The 17,706-nt window shown below is 40.0% G+C and overlaps 1 protein-coding gene across 2 annotated transcripts; it reads left to right on the top strand.

The window, feature by feature from the left end:
• The first annotated feature begins 14,340 nt into the window (after positions 1–14,340).
• Positions 14,341–17,427, top strand: LOC136474899 (uncharacterized). 2 transcript variants are annotated; one of them, XM_066472471.1, is made up of 2 exons: positions 14,341–14,486; positions 16,154–17,427. In XM_066472471.1, the coding sequence occupies exon 2, from the start codon at positions 16,166–16,168 to the stop codon at positions 17,198–17,200; it is 1,035 nt and encodes a 344-aa protein (XP_066328568.1). In that variant the 5' UTR covers positions 14,341–14,486; positions 16,154–16,165; the 3' UTR covers positions 17,201–17,427. The 2 variants fall into 2 exon arrangements, with proteins under 2 accessions (XP_066328568.1, XP_066328569.1); XM_066472472.1 differs by lacking the exon at positions 14,341–14,486 and adding an exon at positions 14,508–15,723.
• Positions 17,428–17,706: the final 279 nt, after the last annotated feature.

The following is a 17,706-nucleotide window of genomic DNA, read 5'->3' as shown; positions in this document are numbered from 1 at the left end:
AGCAGTAGTGTAAGACACCACTGAGAGACTACTAGGTAATTGTGGAAAAGTTAAGGGGTGTGTTTCTTCATTATTTGTTGTGTGTAGCAGGGGGCAGGCAAACACAAATTGGAGGGAATTTTTGGGCCATTGGTTGTAATCATTTTTCAGGTTTTCTACATTGAAACAAATCAACTGCAATTGTTGTTAACCGTAAACTGTATCTACTGTTTTATCACGCTCACTCAAAGGCAACATGTGAAATAATTTTTCAATATGCACGTAGAACTTGGCGTCATAAATTATGAGGTATGCATAAATAATGTATAGTATAACTAGAGTTCTCTCAAAACAGCAATGTTGAACTGGTTTTGCTTATTTCACCAAAAAGCAAATAAGTCATGATATATATGTACTAGATATACAGCCTAAGGATTCTAAATACATATATGTGTTTTCTTTAAAAAATAGTATTTCCATTCAAACCTAGTTTATTCACTACGTGTACCTTGAATTAAGTTGAACAAAAACAATTACCTTGCGCTAGCTCCAACAATATAAGCCTTATTATTTAGGAGAAAAGTCTTCAAAACAAGATTCTGACCTTTAATTTCTCTAAGAATATTGTTATGCCAATTTCAAAACAAGCACACTCTAGCATGGAATCCTGATTTTCACACTCAAGATCGCTCTTGTACACAAACGGGCACTAACACCTAAACTAGAAAAGTAAGTAATGCAAGACATAAAGAAGACAAATAGACAAATGTATTTATTCTGTGGTATTGGTTGCCAAAACACAACACCTTGTCCATGTTGGAGCTCCACCGAGGTACTCCCGGACACCATGTCTCTTCCAGTCATGATGTTTGCTTTTGACCACTACAAGAGATATGACCTTCTACGGCGATTTTCTCGTGATGACAGTTAAATTTGTCGCTAAGTCATTCTGCTTTACGACGTTTTTCAGTGGGCTCATGACTTTACGACAAAAATTATATGTGCGTTGCTAAGATCTTGTAGAAGTCGTCGTAAACAGAAGGATTTCCATTTTATGAGGAACTATAGTTCTTCATGACATGCCAACAAACAATCGTCTTATTATTTAAATTTTAACTTACTAAGCTCAACTCCACGTACCATATGTTGAATTCAAAATTTTGAACTGTCCAAACTACCTCAGATGAAAAAAAAAGAAAACCAATGTTCTAGATCTCGATGTGACCAACAATGTTGTAGTTGATGACTTTTTAATTTCAAATTATTTTTGGTCCTAAAATTATATATGAAGTTCTTATATTTTGAAATTTAAATTTTTTAATTTACCTCAAATGGAAAACAAATAGAAGCAAGGTTATAGATCTTAATTAGATATATAACTTTGTAATCCATGACTTTTTTGTTATAAAATATTTAGGGCATGTTTGGAACAAAGGAATGCAAAATAGAGGAATGAGAAAAACACAGGAAAGAGATATAGGCATCCTAGCAAAACAGAGGAAAGGAAAAACATAGGAATATGATGTGAAAGAGTGTTTGGAATGTGGAAAATCAAAATGCGGGAAAAAACAGCTGAGGAGCAGTACTTAGCACAAACAAAGAATCAAACTACAAAGTAGTACTAGTCACCTGGCTCTTTTCTGATGGTAATGCACCCCATCCGTGTGTTTAATGGTGTGCTCACCTCGAACTTCGTAAAGGAAGCAAAAACCAGAGATCGGACTAGAGTTTTGTTTTCCTATGAAATCGTGAAGGAGGCACAGTGTTCCGGAGGAAATGAAAGATTATTTTCCTTCATTCCAAACGCGCTACTCGTTTCCTTTTCCAGCGTTTTCATTTCCTTTGATATTCCTACAAAAATCCTTTGATCCAAACAGGCCCTTATAGTTCCAAAAGTCTATTGAAAGTTGTCACTCAGATTTTTTTTATAATACCCATCTCCAGGTATTTCAACCGGCGCCAATTTTTTTCCTCCCTTTTCCCGCTGATGTTTTTCCCTCCCATGGCGCCAAAATTTCCTCTGCGCGCTCTCGCCACATCAAATCCGCCAACCCTAACAATAACAAAAAATAAAATAAAAACCACATACTTTGGCCACCGTCAGTTCTCTCAGTTCTCACTTTGCCGCCGTCCTCCCATCGACGCCTCCCCAAATTCCATCGAAGCCCCCATCGCCGAGCTCCTCTAGTCCAAAGCCGAGCTTCGCCAGTGCCATGACCGATCTCCTCCCAATGGGGCGACCGCCGCGGGGAACACAAACACCACACACCCCTATTCTTACTGAAGTGGGTCGGAGCCATGGCGACATACACCGACGGCTGAGGCAGCCAGCCAGCCCCCTGCTCTTCCTCGAGTTCGTGTGTCGGCAGATCCACCTACGGCAACGGCAGGTCAGCAGTCATCCCGGCCCCTTCCCTCTCCTCCCCTCCCCTTTGCCTCGAATCTAACAAGTGAGGGTCGAATCCATGTAGGGTCATCCACATCCACGGTCACCCTTGGAGAAGGATGTTGAATCTCTGTCTCCAGTGGAAGCCTTTCTTCTTCCTCTGCAGGATCCGACAGACTGTTGATCCGGCGTGGTGGAGCACTGGTGCTTGTGACCATGTGATTTGTTAGGTTTTGTTTAGTTCCCATTACTTCCTTGCTCATGTAATCACTCACCTGAACTGATTTTTACTCAATAGTAATCGTCTTTCAACTTTCGGGGATTTTTGATAGGGTGGCATTAGGTTGGATCTTTTGGTGTGACACAAAACGGCAGGCTAGATGGAGTTTCTTCTATGGATTTGATCCATGGTGCTTTATTCACTTCCGAGTTAGTTCTTCCTCATCTTTCTGATACACGTGTTGTCTATTTTTTGTCTGTGTGTATACATAGTCCAAATTTAATAGAAATGTGGTATTTGGTTCATAGCGGTAACTGACCTTTTATGCAGCAAAGATCTCTTGTGTGACTATTGTTAAAAAGTAAAAATGACTGCTGATATTATCAAGGAAAAATCTCTTGTGCTTCGATCTTTTATGCAGGAAAAAAGAGAGTAGATTCCACACTAACCTGTGCAGTTTTTACTCTGAACATTAGTTTAGTTGCTCCATGTCTATTAGTGAGGTGTGGCTTAGTTTTTAAGTCACTTGTAGATTTACTTTCCTGGGCCACAGGAGAAATAACTTAGTGAAAAAATGAAGCATGACTTGTCCATTAGTTGCATTGACATGCTGTGTATGAAAATATATATTTTTTTAAAAAAAGAGTTTGATTGCTTCTATTTTACATTTGTCGTGGACCATATCTATTGTTGTTTCCATTACTGCTACTGTCTATTGGTTACTTATGTCCATTAGTTCCATTCATGTTTATTTGCACAAGAGAAAATGATCTTTCTACTATTTGGAAAATACGAGTGCATCAATATAGAAAATTTTGGCAATTTGGTATTTCCTTTCAATATAGAAAATTTTAGATACTGAGATGAATCATTTGGGTTAGAAGTCTACGTGAGAAATAATATGTTGTGACAACTGGCATACTGTCTACAGACGGCAGTCCATTGTAAGTGACAAACTTATTCTTTGCTTTCCCGGTCTATATCCTCATGCATGCACATGCACTACAAGAAATTCTTCTTTTTATGACAAAATCCCTCATGACGAGGCCTGTTTTCGTCATATAATGTAACATAATATGACGAAAAGTTATGTGTCGTCATAAAATTATGAGACCCAAAAGTATTTATGACAACATCGTTTCTTGTGTCACATAAAGGTAGCAAGTTTCGTCACAAATTGTCAAGCGGCAGGAGTCGGTTGACGGTTGTGAATTTTTGACGATTTAGACAGTTTTTATATGACGACAGTAGACCATCACTGAATGTTTTATCAAATATGACGACCCCCAATGTCATAAAATACCCCAGTATGAGGTGGAGCCTTGACCCATGACAGTTGGGCTCGGAGCTTGGCCTAGGCCCATGTAAAAAATGTAGAGGGGGCCCAGGTGGAAGGAGGCAGGCCGAGCCTAAAATAGAAGGCCCAAGAGATGTCTTTTTCTTTTTCTTTCTTTTTTTTAATTTATAAATCACTTGTTCATCATGAACAAGAACGATTTCTCTTTTTAATTTCTGGTTAAAACTTGTAACTAGTCTTTCTCCCACATATTAACTCCAAATGTGATGATTTTTCCTAAATTTTTCTAAAATCATTATCTATCAAGTTAATGTATTGATTTTGGTCATCTTTTCTTGTGACAAAGTTTGACCAATTCAAATTTTAAATTTAAAAAAAATAACGACTTCAAACTAGATTTTGAAACCCGAAATGATTTCAAATGAAAAAGTCATAAACATAAAGGCTGTATAATTCATCAAGATCTACACTTTTTATTTTGGTCATTTGTTCATCCGATAAAGTTATAGTAACGTTGTTCACAAATTTTACACATCTCTCTCATAGTTTATGAAACTATAAGAGAGATCTGTAAAATTTGTGAACAACGTTACTATCATTTTGTCGAATGAACAAATGACCAAAATGAAGTTTGTAGATCTCAATGAGCTTTACAATCTTCTTGTTGATGACTTTTTCATTTGAAATTACTTAGTACTCTAAAATTATGTTCAAAATTCTAATATTTTGAAATTTAAAATTCAAACTGTTCAAACAAAGTCATATGAAAAAATAACCAAAACAAAGAAGGTAGATCTTGATGAGTTGTACAAACTTGGTATTCATAACTTTTCTAGTTGAGACCATCTAGGGTTTCGAAAACTGGTTTGGGGCTGTCAAAATTTAAAAATCCAAAATTTGAATCGTTCAAACTTTGTCAAATGTAAAGTTGACCAAAACAACAAATGTAGATCTTGATGAGATTAACAAACTTGGTATTCATGAATTTTCTATTTGAAACTATTTAGAGCTTCAAAAACTGGTGTCAAAGTGTCATTTTTTAAAATTTAAAATTTGACTTGTCAAACTTTGTCAAACGAGACACTAAATGACCTCAGATGAAAAACTTTTGAATACAAAGGTGTTGGAACTCATCAATATCTACAATTGTTATATAGGTCATTTTTTCATTTGAGAAAGTGTTAGTAAACACTAGTCACAAAATCATGAATCTCACATAGAGTTTATGAAACTATTGTCAATTTAGAACTAAACTTTCCTAACACTTTCTCAAATGCAAAAATAACCTATATAACAATTGTATATCTTGATGAGTTATACAAACTTGGTATTCATGACTTTTCTAGTTGAGACCATCTAGGGTTTCGAAAACTGGTTTGGAGCAGTCAAATTTTAAAAATCCAAAATTTGAATCATTCAAACTTTATCAAATAAAAAGTTGACCAAAACAACAAATGTAGATCTTGATGAGCTTAACAAACTTGGTATTCATGACTTTTCTATTTGAAACCATTTAGAGTTTCAAAAACTAGTGTCAAAGTGTCATTTTTTTTAAATTTAAAATTTGACTTGGTCAAACTTTGTCAAACGAGACACTAAATGACCTCAGATGAAAAATTTTTGAATACAAAGGTGTTAGAACTCATCAATATCTACAATTGTTATATAGGTTATTTTTCCATTTGAGAAAGTGTTAGTAAACACTAGTCACAAAATCATGAATCTCACATAGAGTTTATGAAACTATAGGAGAGACTTGTCAATTTAGAACTAAACTTTCCTAACACTTTCTCAAATGCAAAAATGACCCATATAACAATTGTAGATCTTGATGAGTTGTACAAACTTGGTATTCATGACTTTTCTAGTTGAGACCATCTAGGGTTTCGAAAACTGGTTTGGAGCGGTCAAAATTTAAAAATCCAAAATTTGAATGGTTCAAACTTTGTCAAATGAAAAGTTGACCAAAACAACAAATGTAGATCTTGATGAGCTTAACAAACTTGGTATTCATGAATTTTCTATTTGAAACTATTTAGAGCTTCAAAAACTGGTGTCAAAGTGTCATTTTTTTTAAATTTAAAATTTGATTTGGTCAAACTTTGTCAAACGAGACACTAAATGACCTCAGATGAAAAACTTTTGAATACAAAGGTGTTGGAACTCATCAAGATCTACAATTGTTATATATGGTTGCTTCATCTGATAAATTAGTATAATTTGTCCAAATATTATGATCACTATATGAATCTTCTCTTAAACAGTTAATCCTGCAAGATTATTTTCTAAAAAATTTCACATCTGATTGACTCTTTTTTTCCTATGAGAATTAAATCAGCTGTCATTAAAATTTAGCTACATATTATTTCCTTTAAATTGTAATACATTGCCAGATGAATTATGCATCTAGGAAAAAAACTGGTACTAACAGTGATGATTTTGTATGGATAAGTATATGACTGCAGTTCTATAATGCTTAAGATAATGGATATCTGTGGCCTGCGGCGGTGTGCATACGAAGAAACCCTCAGAGGCAAGCTGGTTCTAGACAAGGTGATGATTAGTTGTGTCGTCTACTCCCTTGACTGCATCGCACAGGTGCATTCACAGGTCAATTTCCATGGCCACTCTACCACAGTTGCTCGTCATGCCCTGTTGCAGCGTTAGTGTCACTACTGTCTCTAGCGTTCATTTGGTTGCTGCTGCTTATGCTTCCATTGGCACAAAGGTAGCACAATCTTTAACTTCACATAACTACTATCACAGTTTAGTCCTTGGGCTATTGGAGAAAGGATAGGGGCTGGCCTAACTTTAGTTTGCTCTATTTTTTTGGGTGACTCCTCTGCTTGCTTCTGCAGTTTTTTTCTGACTTTCCTATGCCATCAACTTGGAGACCAATTGGATGATTTCTTTTATCCTTTACTTGATTGTATATTTTCTTATCTCGTGACGCAAGATGAATCATATTTACTCATTCATTTTTCCATGTCCAGCGGTTGTCCTACTCAATCTAATATCTCTTGCAGTCCTGCTCCATGAAAAGTGTCATTTTAGTGAAGTAATTTTTCTAACCAATATAGGGAAACCATTTAGGTGAACTTTGCAAGGAACAATAGAAAGAAAGAAATGATTCTAGAATGAATCAAGCAAGTGGTGTCACCGTGACTTTCTATCTTTGCATTATTTAGTTGGGTGTAACTTTGCAGCTTCAAAGATTTCCCTACTGAGTACTTCTATTATGTCAATCACAATTGCCTACTGCTGTCCATTGTCCCTGTACTTGCATTTATCTTCTTGTTTTAATATAAATTGTGTGGTTTTAATGGTTACTTTATGGATCTAGTTATTTTCTCAAATTTCATTACATCTGTTATTTTACATTTTCCTTCATTTGTCTTGCTGCTTTACTACAAATTTGTGTGGTAATAGATGTGTATATTGATTTAGGTCTATTCCCAAATTCTATTACAGCTGGAATTAGCTCGTAAGTCACCAAGTCTGCTAAATTTGTGTGGTAACAGATGTCTAGTGTCATGTTGAATATTGTTGGTTTTTTCTGCTTATAATGACAGGCTCTGCTTGTTATGTAGAAATGCAAATAAATTGATTGATAATACCATTGAAGGATATGCTGCTTTGGCCATGATAATTTGCCTCTTGCTCGAATGATGCAAAGAATTGTTTCTTTACAATATAATAGTATTGTGTGTTTCTGCAACTTATTGCTTAGCCAAACAGGATAAAAAGTCGTATGACATACCTGCATGTTTTGATCTATCCTGTGATTTATTTAGTGAAATTTGCTAACCAATATTCACTTAAATTTTTTTTATCTAGATCATTCAAACACAATTGAATATGCCAACAATTGGAAAGTGTGATTCTTTTAGTTAGCATTTGCATAGTACATTTTTCCTCTTCATTGTTTCTTTTCAGATAACAGATAGGGTCATGGGCGTTGTTTGCTGGGCTGTTGGCTGGAACTTGGCGCTAGCTGTTGGCTACTGGCTGGAACTTGTTTGGTGCAAGAACTTGACTCTAGGTGCTGGCTAGAACTTGACGCTAGCTGCTAGAATTTGTTTAGTTGGCTGGATCATTTTGTGTTCATGTTTTTGTTGTAATTTTGTATGGAAACATGTATTCTGGAACATGCGCCTTTGTATGGTCGTTATGATATTATGGAATTGGTTATATGGTTTATTATTGTTTCAATTGGGTCAGCCCATAATATGGGCCTGGGCTGGAAATGTTGGGCTCACAATATTTGATGTTACCCTATTGTCATAATAACCTGTCCTCCCACGTACCATTTGTGACGGTTCGTACATTATGTGATGCGTTGACTAAACAATATGTGACAATTATAGTCATCATAAAAGGTAACAATAGGTGACGATAGAACGTTACCGTCACAAAAGGTCTTGACATTTTGTGACGGTGGCCCATAAAATCGTCACGAGGTACATTATGTGACGGTCGTTATATGACGACCGGCGTGACGCTGCTTTTTCGTCATAAAGTACTTTTTATGACAATTTCTGTACTTTACATGATAGTTCCGGTTTGTCATACAAGCCCTGATTTTTTGTAGTGATGGCAAATGACTACTAACTTTAACTTGTCTATATTTGGTCTCACTATTTGCAAACATGTTCAAGCAAGTATCTAATCTAATTTAATTCAATTTCAGGACAGAAAATTGGTAGCTGTGGGCACCTTGCAGCAAGTGTTTATGTTGGGGCAGTTACAACCTAACACAGGTCATTATAGGATCAATTTTGCATAAGTATTTCTCCATTGCATCTTTGAAATTTTCTCTACAGAGCTTCAAGGACTACTAAATAAAACAGCTATACATTGCTGCACCTCTATCCCACATAGTTGTAATTCACCTGGCAGTATTTCATTCTTGTGTTACTTAGGATTTTAATCTTCGGTGATGGGCTGACGATGAACTGTTATGCGAGAATGAAGTAGGATCTTTGCACCTTCAAGAAAGGAGTGAAAAGTATGAAAAGGTACATGTCAGATTAGCTACTCCGCTAAGCTATCTTTAATGTGTAGTTCCCAACCAATTTGATACAGGCTGTGATAATGTACCCTTGTAACATTATCAATCTGTTCCTTTTAATACCTCTGATTTAGGTTTGTGTTATATGTAAAATATATTAATGTAGAGGCCTTAAATGCAGAGTGCAAAAGTTGGTCTGTGTAGATCATTAGGTGTGATAGTACGAGGCAGACTCACAGTTGTTTCACAGATATGCCTTATGCTTTCATGCCTTTAGTTTTCCTTAGTTGATAATACCTTAAGTAGGTCTTGGATTTGTATGTGAATGGTCCAGTCAACTCTAAAGCAATTGGTTGTTTAGAAAGTGTTGCTCCTGTTGGGATTATGGGATACTTTTTTTGTTAGGATTCCAGATTTTGTGCATTTATATTCAGAAAATTTGTCTAATAGACGCCACTGAACTATTATTTTTTAGAATCTGAATATTTTTACACCATGGATGGCACTTCCAGCTAGCTATTCGTTGTAAAAGAATCTAAATATTATTGTAGACTGAATTTTTATGATAATGCAAACTCAAGCTGTTGTCCTAACCTGAGATGAATATGCTCTTTACTATTACTACTACTTAGCTACCCTTGTGCAACCCATTTTAGCTACTCATCCAAACTATTTTTTTGTCATGTTAGGCTCAAATGAAAGCTATCATGGCTCAGTTTGACCATATGGGGAATAATCAAAGACTCTTGTAGAAGTCGTTGCTCATGTTTTGCCATTAAATAAATTTCTTCGAAATGTTGGCCTCAAGTCAATGGCCTCCAAGAGAACACTACTGCTGCAGCAACATGTGTACAAGAGTTGGTGCAACACTTAGATAAATTTCATGGCGATTATTTTGCTACTTGTTGGACCTAGTACTTAGTTATTGACTGATATGTGAGGTTCATGTATTTTTGGTTGAGTTTGACATGAGAATTACTTGGACATGCAACTATTAATGGATCTGATTTGCTAAGTGGTGTAATGAATGTGGCCATTTTCAATTTGCTTGTTGGCTATAAACTGATTTTGTTTGCTGCAATATATATAGTCGGCTACAATATATTGAATTACCATGTTATATGACTAATATTTTATGACATTTTATTATCCTACGTGACACCTGCATAGACATCCATGGTCAATGGTTCATGATGTTTTCTTTGCTTAGTAACGACGATAATTGAGCGTCGTAAATCAACGACGCAAGTATGATCGTCGCAAAAGTTACGATGATAATATCAGTTTTGTCACAGAACACCTTTAGCTAGTGACGAATGCATTTTCGCCGCACGTGTGTCGCAAACTATGAAACATGACAAAATTTATAGTTTCTACGACATTAATGTAGCGTCGTAGAAGGTCCTATCTCTTGTAGTGGACCAAAGGCAATGGATTCACGTAGTCTCCCTAAGCCACCTGACTATTCTAGATTTCCAATCTCAGTGTTGGACTAGACCCAATCACCCAACCAAAGATAATGTTGTGAGTCACCAAATCTCACAATGGACACACCTACCATCCGATACGATCACAGTGTTGGATCACAAACAAAATGATCTGTGAGTCACTAAGTCTCACTTCCAACCTCCACCTGGACTCTGAGAGAGGGGGCTCCTTGTCTCCTGCATCGATACGGCACCACTCCATATCACCCTTGGAGGATCGCCGCCATTAAGGCCACCGCCTTCATTAGAAGATCACATATATATGATCTCAAGTGCCCTAGCTTGCAAACTTCAGCTCTCATGTCTGCCTCACATCTATGAAAGTGGGATCACTCTCATATGTGTGTGTCTCATGCCAACACATGGCCCTAACACACTACATATCACACTTGATCATAACATTTCTCTTTCCTTAAGCTCCATAGTCCTCTCCACTAAACTCATGGTAAAAGGCAACACAAAGACCCCTAAGGGGATATTTATATCCCAAACCTTAGGAGAGAGTTGTTGGCAAACAAGGCCAAAAGTGCTCCAATAGGCACCTAAAAATAGCTTGACCTGATAGTCCACATGCATTGGAGAGACAAGCTGGTGCATTCATTTGCATAGTACACGTACAATGGATAGTTCTGACACACCCAAAGGCTAGCAAATGTCATTGTCTGGTGCCCATAATGCACTCATGGCCAAACTATCCCTTAAGATCATTTGCACGATCAACTTCAACCGTCAACATCTTTGTGCCAGTTGTTCGGTGCTCACATAAACACTTGGCTAAACCATCCGGTCAGTTCATTCCAACAATGCCAGCAAAACTTGGCTTGTCACTATGAACCCAATTGTCTGGTGCAAACATTCCTCACCAGCCATACTATTTGTTGCTTTAACTTCAATAGTACTCTTCGAACCAAAGTATTGACTAGACTACTGCACCTTTGTTTGGTGTTCGCTTTTCCATTGTGCTAGACCGTTAGTTGTGTGCACTTTCTTTTGGTTTCACCTTTAACTCTTCAAACGAACTACGATTGAGGCGAAACTTGTTCCTTTGGATTCCTTGCATTGTACCATAACCAAGCTCCCTAAACCATGTGTTCTTCAAGATTGTACCACCATGCACGCTGAATCACTTGATCGATCTTTGCACAACACTTGAATCCCCATATTGGCAACCCTAACTCTCTTGAAAGGTCTTCAGTTGCAATACTTGACTCCTCCACAATCCACTTAACCTTGAGTTTGCAATTGCTTCACTTGACTTCTTAATTAATCTCTTTCTTCAATCTTGAGTTATTTTGGTCATCTCATCAACAACTATTGGGGATGTCTTCATCTGGCCCAGCTTTAACACTTGATCCTCTAATCCATACACTAGCCACCCCCCACATGCCAAGTTGTCCTCAACTTGCTTCTTCATCAATGCTTGAGGACACTTCGTCATCTTCATGCCTTGTGACCTAAGACTAACATATGTTTCTCCAAAACACTCATGTTAATCACAAAAGAAAAATTGTCACTAACCGCCGAAACCACCTACCTAAGGGCCTAGAAGCTCACGGTTACAAGGTCACAATGGTGCCCTTAATTGACTTTACATATATATATTTCCAAGTCACTTGCAACGAGATCTCCATGATATCTGGGAATGTTTACCTATGCCTTGTGTATCAAGTCACTAGAGATACCCTGAGTATTGCCCGTAATATGTTTTTCACCCTTGCCCACCCTATGTACAAGGGGCCTGATATGTGTGTTGTGGTGATACCCAAGGTTGATGTCCTCCACACGGTACAATGGCTAAGCCATGATGTTTGGTGCCAGGCCTTCCTTGCCCTAATTGGCTCCGACTTGGGTGTGTTGTAGGTGCTCAAAATTCCTTGATTTTCTCGAGTCTCCAAAGTGGTACACTTTTGTCGTGTCTTTTACCTAATTTTGCAAAATGCTAAAAAATAACAAGGTGTTGCAAATCGTTAATTGGTTCACAATTAAAATCAATGGTTAACTTATAAATGAAGTTTAAATATTAGGAGAAACGTGTAGTTGTAAATGGTGCCAATATCGCCTCATTAGTTCACGTCATCTCAGGTGCTGGCCACCCCACCTATTTGGGTGTGGATGCCTCAAGTTGTCTAGCATGGATGAACTAGAGAGAAACGAAAGACAGGAAGAAGCATTGTTGTTGTCACAGTACCCGTGTGCATAGGATTAGAACAGTTGTCGTTAGTGGCTAGGGCCTAGGGTTTTGTGCGGGTGGGGGAATGCATGCTGACTAAGACTCTAAGGAGAGAGCTAGCCACCAACTAGGATAAGTAGGATGAATACTAGCTTGTATTGGGTTGGTTGTTTTGCTTAATGGGACTCCCATAGTATATCATGGTAATCTTGGTTATTTTGGTGGACTAGAAACGAAACCCCCTCGGTTATTTTTGTTAGTAATAAGGTAAGAATGATTTTGGTCATTGGGTATTTTTTTTGTTCGGTCATTATTGTCTTGTAGGAGTGTAACGAGCAAATTGAGAACTTTTTTAGCTACGGTAACCATGAACTTCATAGCTCTCATGTGCTTACGGTCTTGTGAAATGGACATAGGCTCACATGCGTAGCACGATTCCATATCAGTCATGGGCAGCATAACCCATGGCTCTGCATATATGCCTAGCTGCCTAATAAAATCCTAATAGCAGCTATATGTAGCCGTGAGCCATGTGATCTTATTAGATAATTAGACATATATATAGGGTGTGAGCCATGCATAATATGAAATCATAGACCAGCAAAGTTTTTGATTTGTGTGTGTGTGTGACTGTGTGTGTATAGGAAAAGAATTCTCAAAGAAAAAATAAGTAGAATGAGTTGAATTTTGGGGATCGGACCACGCACGGAATGGAATTAGAGGAAGCGCTGGCAGGGAAAGACCACACGCGAGGTCATGTGATCTGCCACTAAGACCCTCTTTCCATTCCTAACCCTTAGATTCCCAGCCCCAACCAACTAATCAACGCCGTGCGGCTGGGGAGGTTCAATTAATGTTTTTTTTATAGGAGAGGTTCATGATTTGTTCGGCTGGCTGGCTGGGCTGAGCCCGGCTGGCCAGTTTACTCATAGAAACACTATTCATGTCCAGACAGAACAGTATTTTTCTCTCATAATAATTAATCGAAACAGTATTTTGATTTATTTTTCAGTCATGCCGAACAGCCTAAAGTGTTTTAGTTTCGGTGCGGTGCGGCGCGGAGTGGCTGTGACGCTGATGCGCTTGCAAATTCTCTCGTCCGGAGTCATCGTGCATGCCTGTGCGCCATGCATTTCATTGGCCGGGTCCATCTAGAGATGAGCAAGCCGAATCCAACCTTATCCGCCCCCACTCGATTTGATCCCAACGCACATTTCGTCACGCTTCTTGCAAGAATTTCGCAGCTCTCCATCCACCGTCCTTCGTTCCATCTCCCATTCTCCCAGAAATCACTGTGGCCAAGTGGAATTGGGGACCCAAAATTTTAGGCCGGCCCCGGCGAAAACCAGAGGACGGAATATTCTGCAGACTGCAGACGAGGAGCAGCCCCGGCGGCGTACGTACACCTGTGCGGTAAACGCCGCGAGTCCCGACTCGAGACTCCGGCGGTTCCGTCACCCACCAGACACCAGCCCACTACCGGCCCCCGGCGCTCGATACATGGGCGCAGTCCACAGTCCGGGCCCCGCGACGCAGTAAGCCATCGGTCCATGGACCGCTCCCACGCGGATCTCGCCCCCTCCCCCCGACGAGCGTAACCGCGACGCGAAGTACCCGCCACACCCACACCGCAACTGTTCGGCGTCCACGAGACGTGGCCCCCACTCTGCAGGCTCTCTAGCCATGTGGGTCCCAGGCTGAAATCTTTTCGTTTTCTCTCTCCTATTTTTTTTATTTCTCTCTCCTGAATCCTGATGAGCAGCGAGGAAATCTGCGCCCTTTAACTCGCGTCGCCTCCTTCCCTTTCTTTCCTCTGTTGCGCCCGTCCATCGTCTGCGTCTCTCACTCCGCCCGTCCGTCCGCCCGTCGTCACCAGCCTCCTCCCTCGCGCCCACCGCCGGGATCCGGCGCCCCGTCTGCGCCCGCCTCTGTCTAGGTACGGGCCCTGCTTCTGATCTGGGCGCCTCTGGTTTGCCTGCCTGCCATACCATGCTTGCGATGAATTCGGCGGTTCGGTTTGGTACTGGGGTCCTGCTGGAATGTTGGGATAAGGCTCTTCGTTTGGGATCCTGGCCGTGGGTGGGCAGGAACTGGCTTGCCTTCGGTGAAATTTGGGTGTTCCCCTTGTGATTCGGGCGCTGTTTCGTTGGTTGCTTGTGTTGTGTCACACACTTGAGGGACGGCCTGCGCCTTGCGCCAAACTTGAGTTCCCGAATTTTCCTGGTGGAATTGGGAACAGTCGGGCTAGGGATCTTGCATGGGCGCACCAGAATTGATCCTTTCCGTGGAAATTTTGCCGCTCCAGTCGAAGTTTAGGCGCTTGTGGTTATGAATTAGTATCTAGTTTTAGGCTTTATCCTGATGAAGATAGCCAAGCAGTTCTGATCTAATAAAGCATTATCTTGGCCTGTTTATTCTTCATACAATTTATCATTTGCGTGTAGTTTAGGACACCTGTGCCTCAGGAAGCAATGAAGATCCATTTCGTTGCTGTGTCAATTGCTAATCTCACATGTGTACACACGATTCCTTGCCTAAGGCCCAGGCAAAGAGCTGACGCTTAGTTCTTAGTACATTGTTGAGTGGATAAGTAAGGTGATTTTAATTAGGAAAAGGTGTATCCTTTCGCAACAAGATTGGCTTCAGACTGGTTGATTTTGGACCAAACTGTGGCAAAGGGAATCCTTTGCCAAGGCCCATCCATGTGCTAGTGCTAGCGATCTGTACTGGACAAGGGAGGACCAAGAGGAAAAGTGTAGAAGCTAGCTTTGCTTCAAATTCTTTCCTTGCACTGGTAACTTAGCATTTCTCAAAAGGGTGGAATCATTGGCTCAAGTGCAGAATCATTTGATTCCTTTAATTAAGAAGTCATCTGTTGTTGTTTTCCCTTCTAATCTGACAGATCTGAGATCAGGCATGAGGTGCTCCATGTGAGACTTTATTTAATTGGCAATGTAGATCACATCTAACATGCTCCATTGATATGATTATTTAATGCCTTTGGTTGATCCACCTGCTTCCTTCTTTTTCTGCCTGCCCGGCCAGTTCTGGATCCCATAAAGTCTATATATAACCTCTCCTGCCTTGCTTTTATTCTCCATTCTGGACTGAAGTTCCATCAGCTTCTCCAAGGAGAGCGAAAGGTCTTGTAGGGGCAAAGCTTCATTTTGCTGGTAATTTGGTACTTGGTGTCTCATATCCTTGCCCTTCCCAGGGAGAGTCAATTTATTTTGTTTACATCATGAGAATCTGGTGGAAATGATCTCATTTCAATACTTATTTTGTAAAACTGGAACCTAAGTAAATCTTCTTTGGTTATGTCTTGCAATATGCAGCTAGATTTACTTACATAAGAAAATGTGTTCCAGTTGACAACTTGTGAATGCATTAGATATATATACATACACATGTGTATTTAGTCCTCGCGTGGTGGCGCAATGGTGTCACAGGCATTTTCTGTGCATACTCTTTAAGGGTTGCTTTTTTCTGTTGCTTGCCATATCTTGAATGATGTATGTTAAGGAATCTGTGGCATGATCTTACATGACATTTCATAAATTTACTCTTCCCCGCAAAGAATGTAACCATGCCCATTTATGACAGATTTCTGAGAAAATGGCAAGAAGTGCGAGAGCTAGGAGGCATGTGGCTCGTCAGCTCAAGTCCACCCATCCCATTCCTTCATACCGATGGAAGGCAAAGGCGATGAAAAAATCCAACCGGAAGCAAGCGTTGCCAGCCTTGCAAAAGATGGACTGGGAAGATGCCAATTGCTCTGTGTGCATGGAATACCCACATAACGCTGTGCTCATCCTCTGTTCATCCCACGATAAGGGCTGTCGTCCTTACATGTGTGGAACTAGCTACCGCCACTCTAATTGCTTGGATCAGTTCAAGAAAGCCTACACCAAGGGGGCATTGCTTGAGGAAGTTCCTGCAAATAGCGTTGGCACTAATCTGGACTCAGCGCCATTGACTGCAGAAAAAACTGAGTCCATTGACCTTGCATGTCCATTGTGCCGTGGCAAGGTGAAAGGGTGGACAGTGGTAGAACCAGCTCGAAGCTACCTCAATGGAAAAAGGAGAACATGCATGCAGGATGGTTGCTCATTTGTGGGGACCTACAAGGAGCTCCGCAAGCATGTCAAGATGGAACACCCTCTTGCAAAGCCAAGGGAAGTTGATCCTGTCCTTGAGCAAAAATGGAGATTGCTCGAGATTGAAAGGGAGCGGCAAGATGCGCTCAGTACCATCACTGCAACAATGGGCAGAGCCGTTGTTCTTGGTGATTATGTGCTAGACTTGGAGGATGGAGTGGACTTGGAGGATGTTGACAGTGATGCTGATGTTGATGATGGCCGTGGGACAGAAAACACTCGTAGGATGCTACTATTTATTATGCGCCAAGTTGCTCAACATCATCAAAACCAAAGGCTTCAGAATGCGACCGGTGCATCTGACAATGCCGAGGACAATTATGTGGTGAGCAGTGGTGCCAATGGAACCACACCATACTCTTACCCCTTGGAAGGGGAGGATGAGAATGATATGGTTGTGGCCGGAGGCAGAAGCACTGATGTGCTCAGACCAGAGAGGAGGCGCCGTCGCCGGCGCAGGAACCGTGGAAGATTATTTTTAGGTGCTAATTGAGAGGACAGGTGGCCAGGTGGGGTTTAACCGCCATAGGAGTACATACAGAAATGCTTCCCTGGTGCCTGGCATTCATCAATTCCGGCCTCAATTTACTTGTTCATGATCATGTACCAAGTAGTTATGTTAACATCAGCTCATTGTTTGCCATCAATGTATGTTATCTCACATTCTTTGTTGAAAAGGAAAAACACCGCATCCATCTCTTGCGGTTTGTGTAGCCTCTATTTCTGTCTACTGATTTAGTTATGCATTTGTTGGAGGTCGTATTAGATTTGTCTTAGACTGTCTCCAATAAGGAGACCCAAACCCAAAATGGGTAGCGAGAGATCCAAAATCAGTCTCCAACAGACTATCTATACGGGAGATATATTTTGGATTGCTTGAGAGACATAACTCAAATATGAGTATCCTCTCTTCTCATTTGCAGAAAGGATTCTCTTTTGGGTTTTATTGTTGGAGAATATGTTGAATATGTATTAAACTTTTTACCTGTAGCGCTACCC

Source organism: Miscanthus floridulus, chromosome 8 (genome assembly GCF_019320115.1).
Source record: "Miscanthus floridulus cultivar M001 chromosome 8, ASM1932011v1, whole genome shotgun sequence".
Taxonomy (NCBI): Eukaryota; Viridiplantae; Streptophyta; class Magnoliopsida; order Poales; family Poaceae; genus Miscanthus; species Miscanthus floridulus.
Note: the sequence above shows the minus strand (reverse complement) of the source record. Positions and strands in the feature narration are given on the sequence as shown.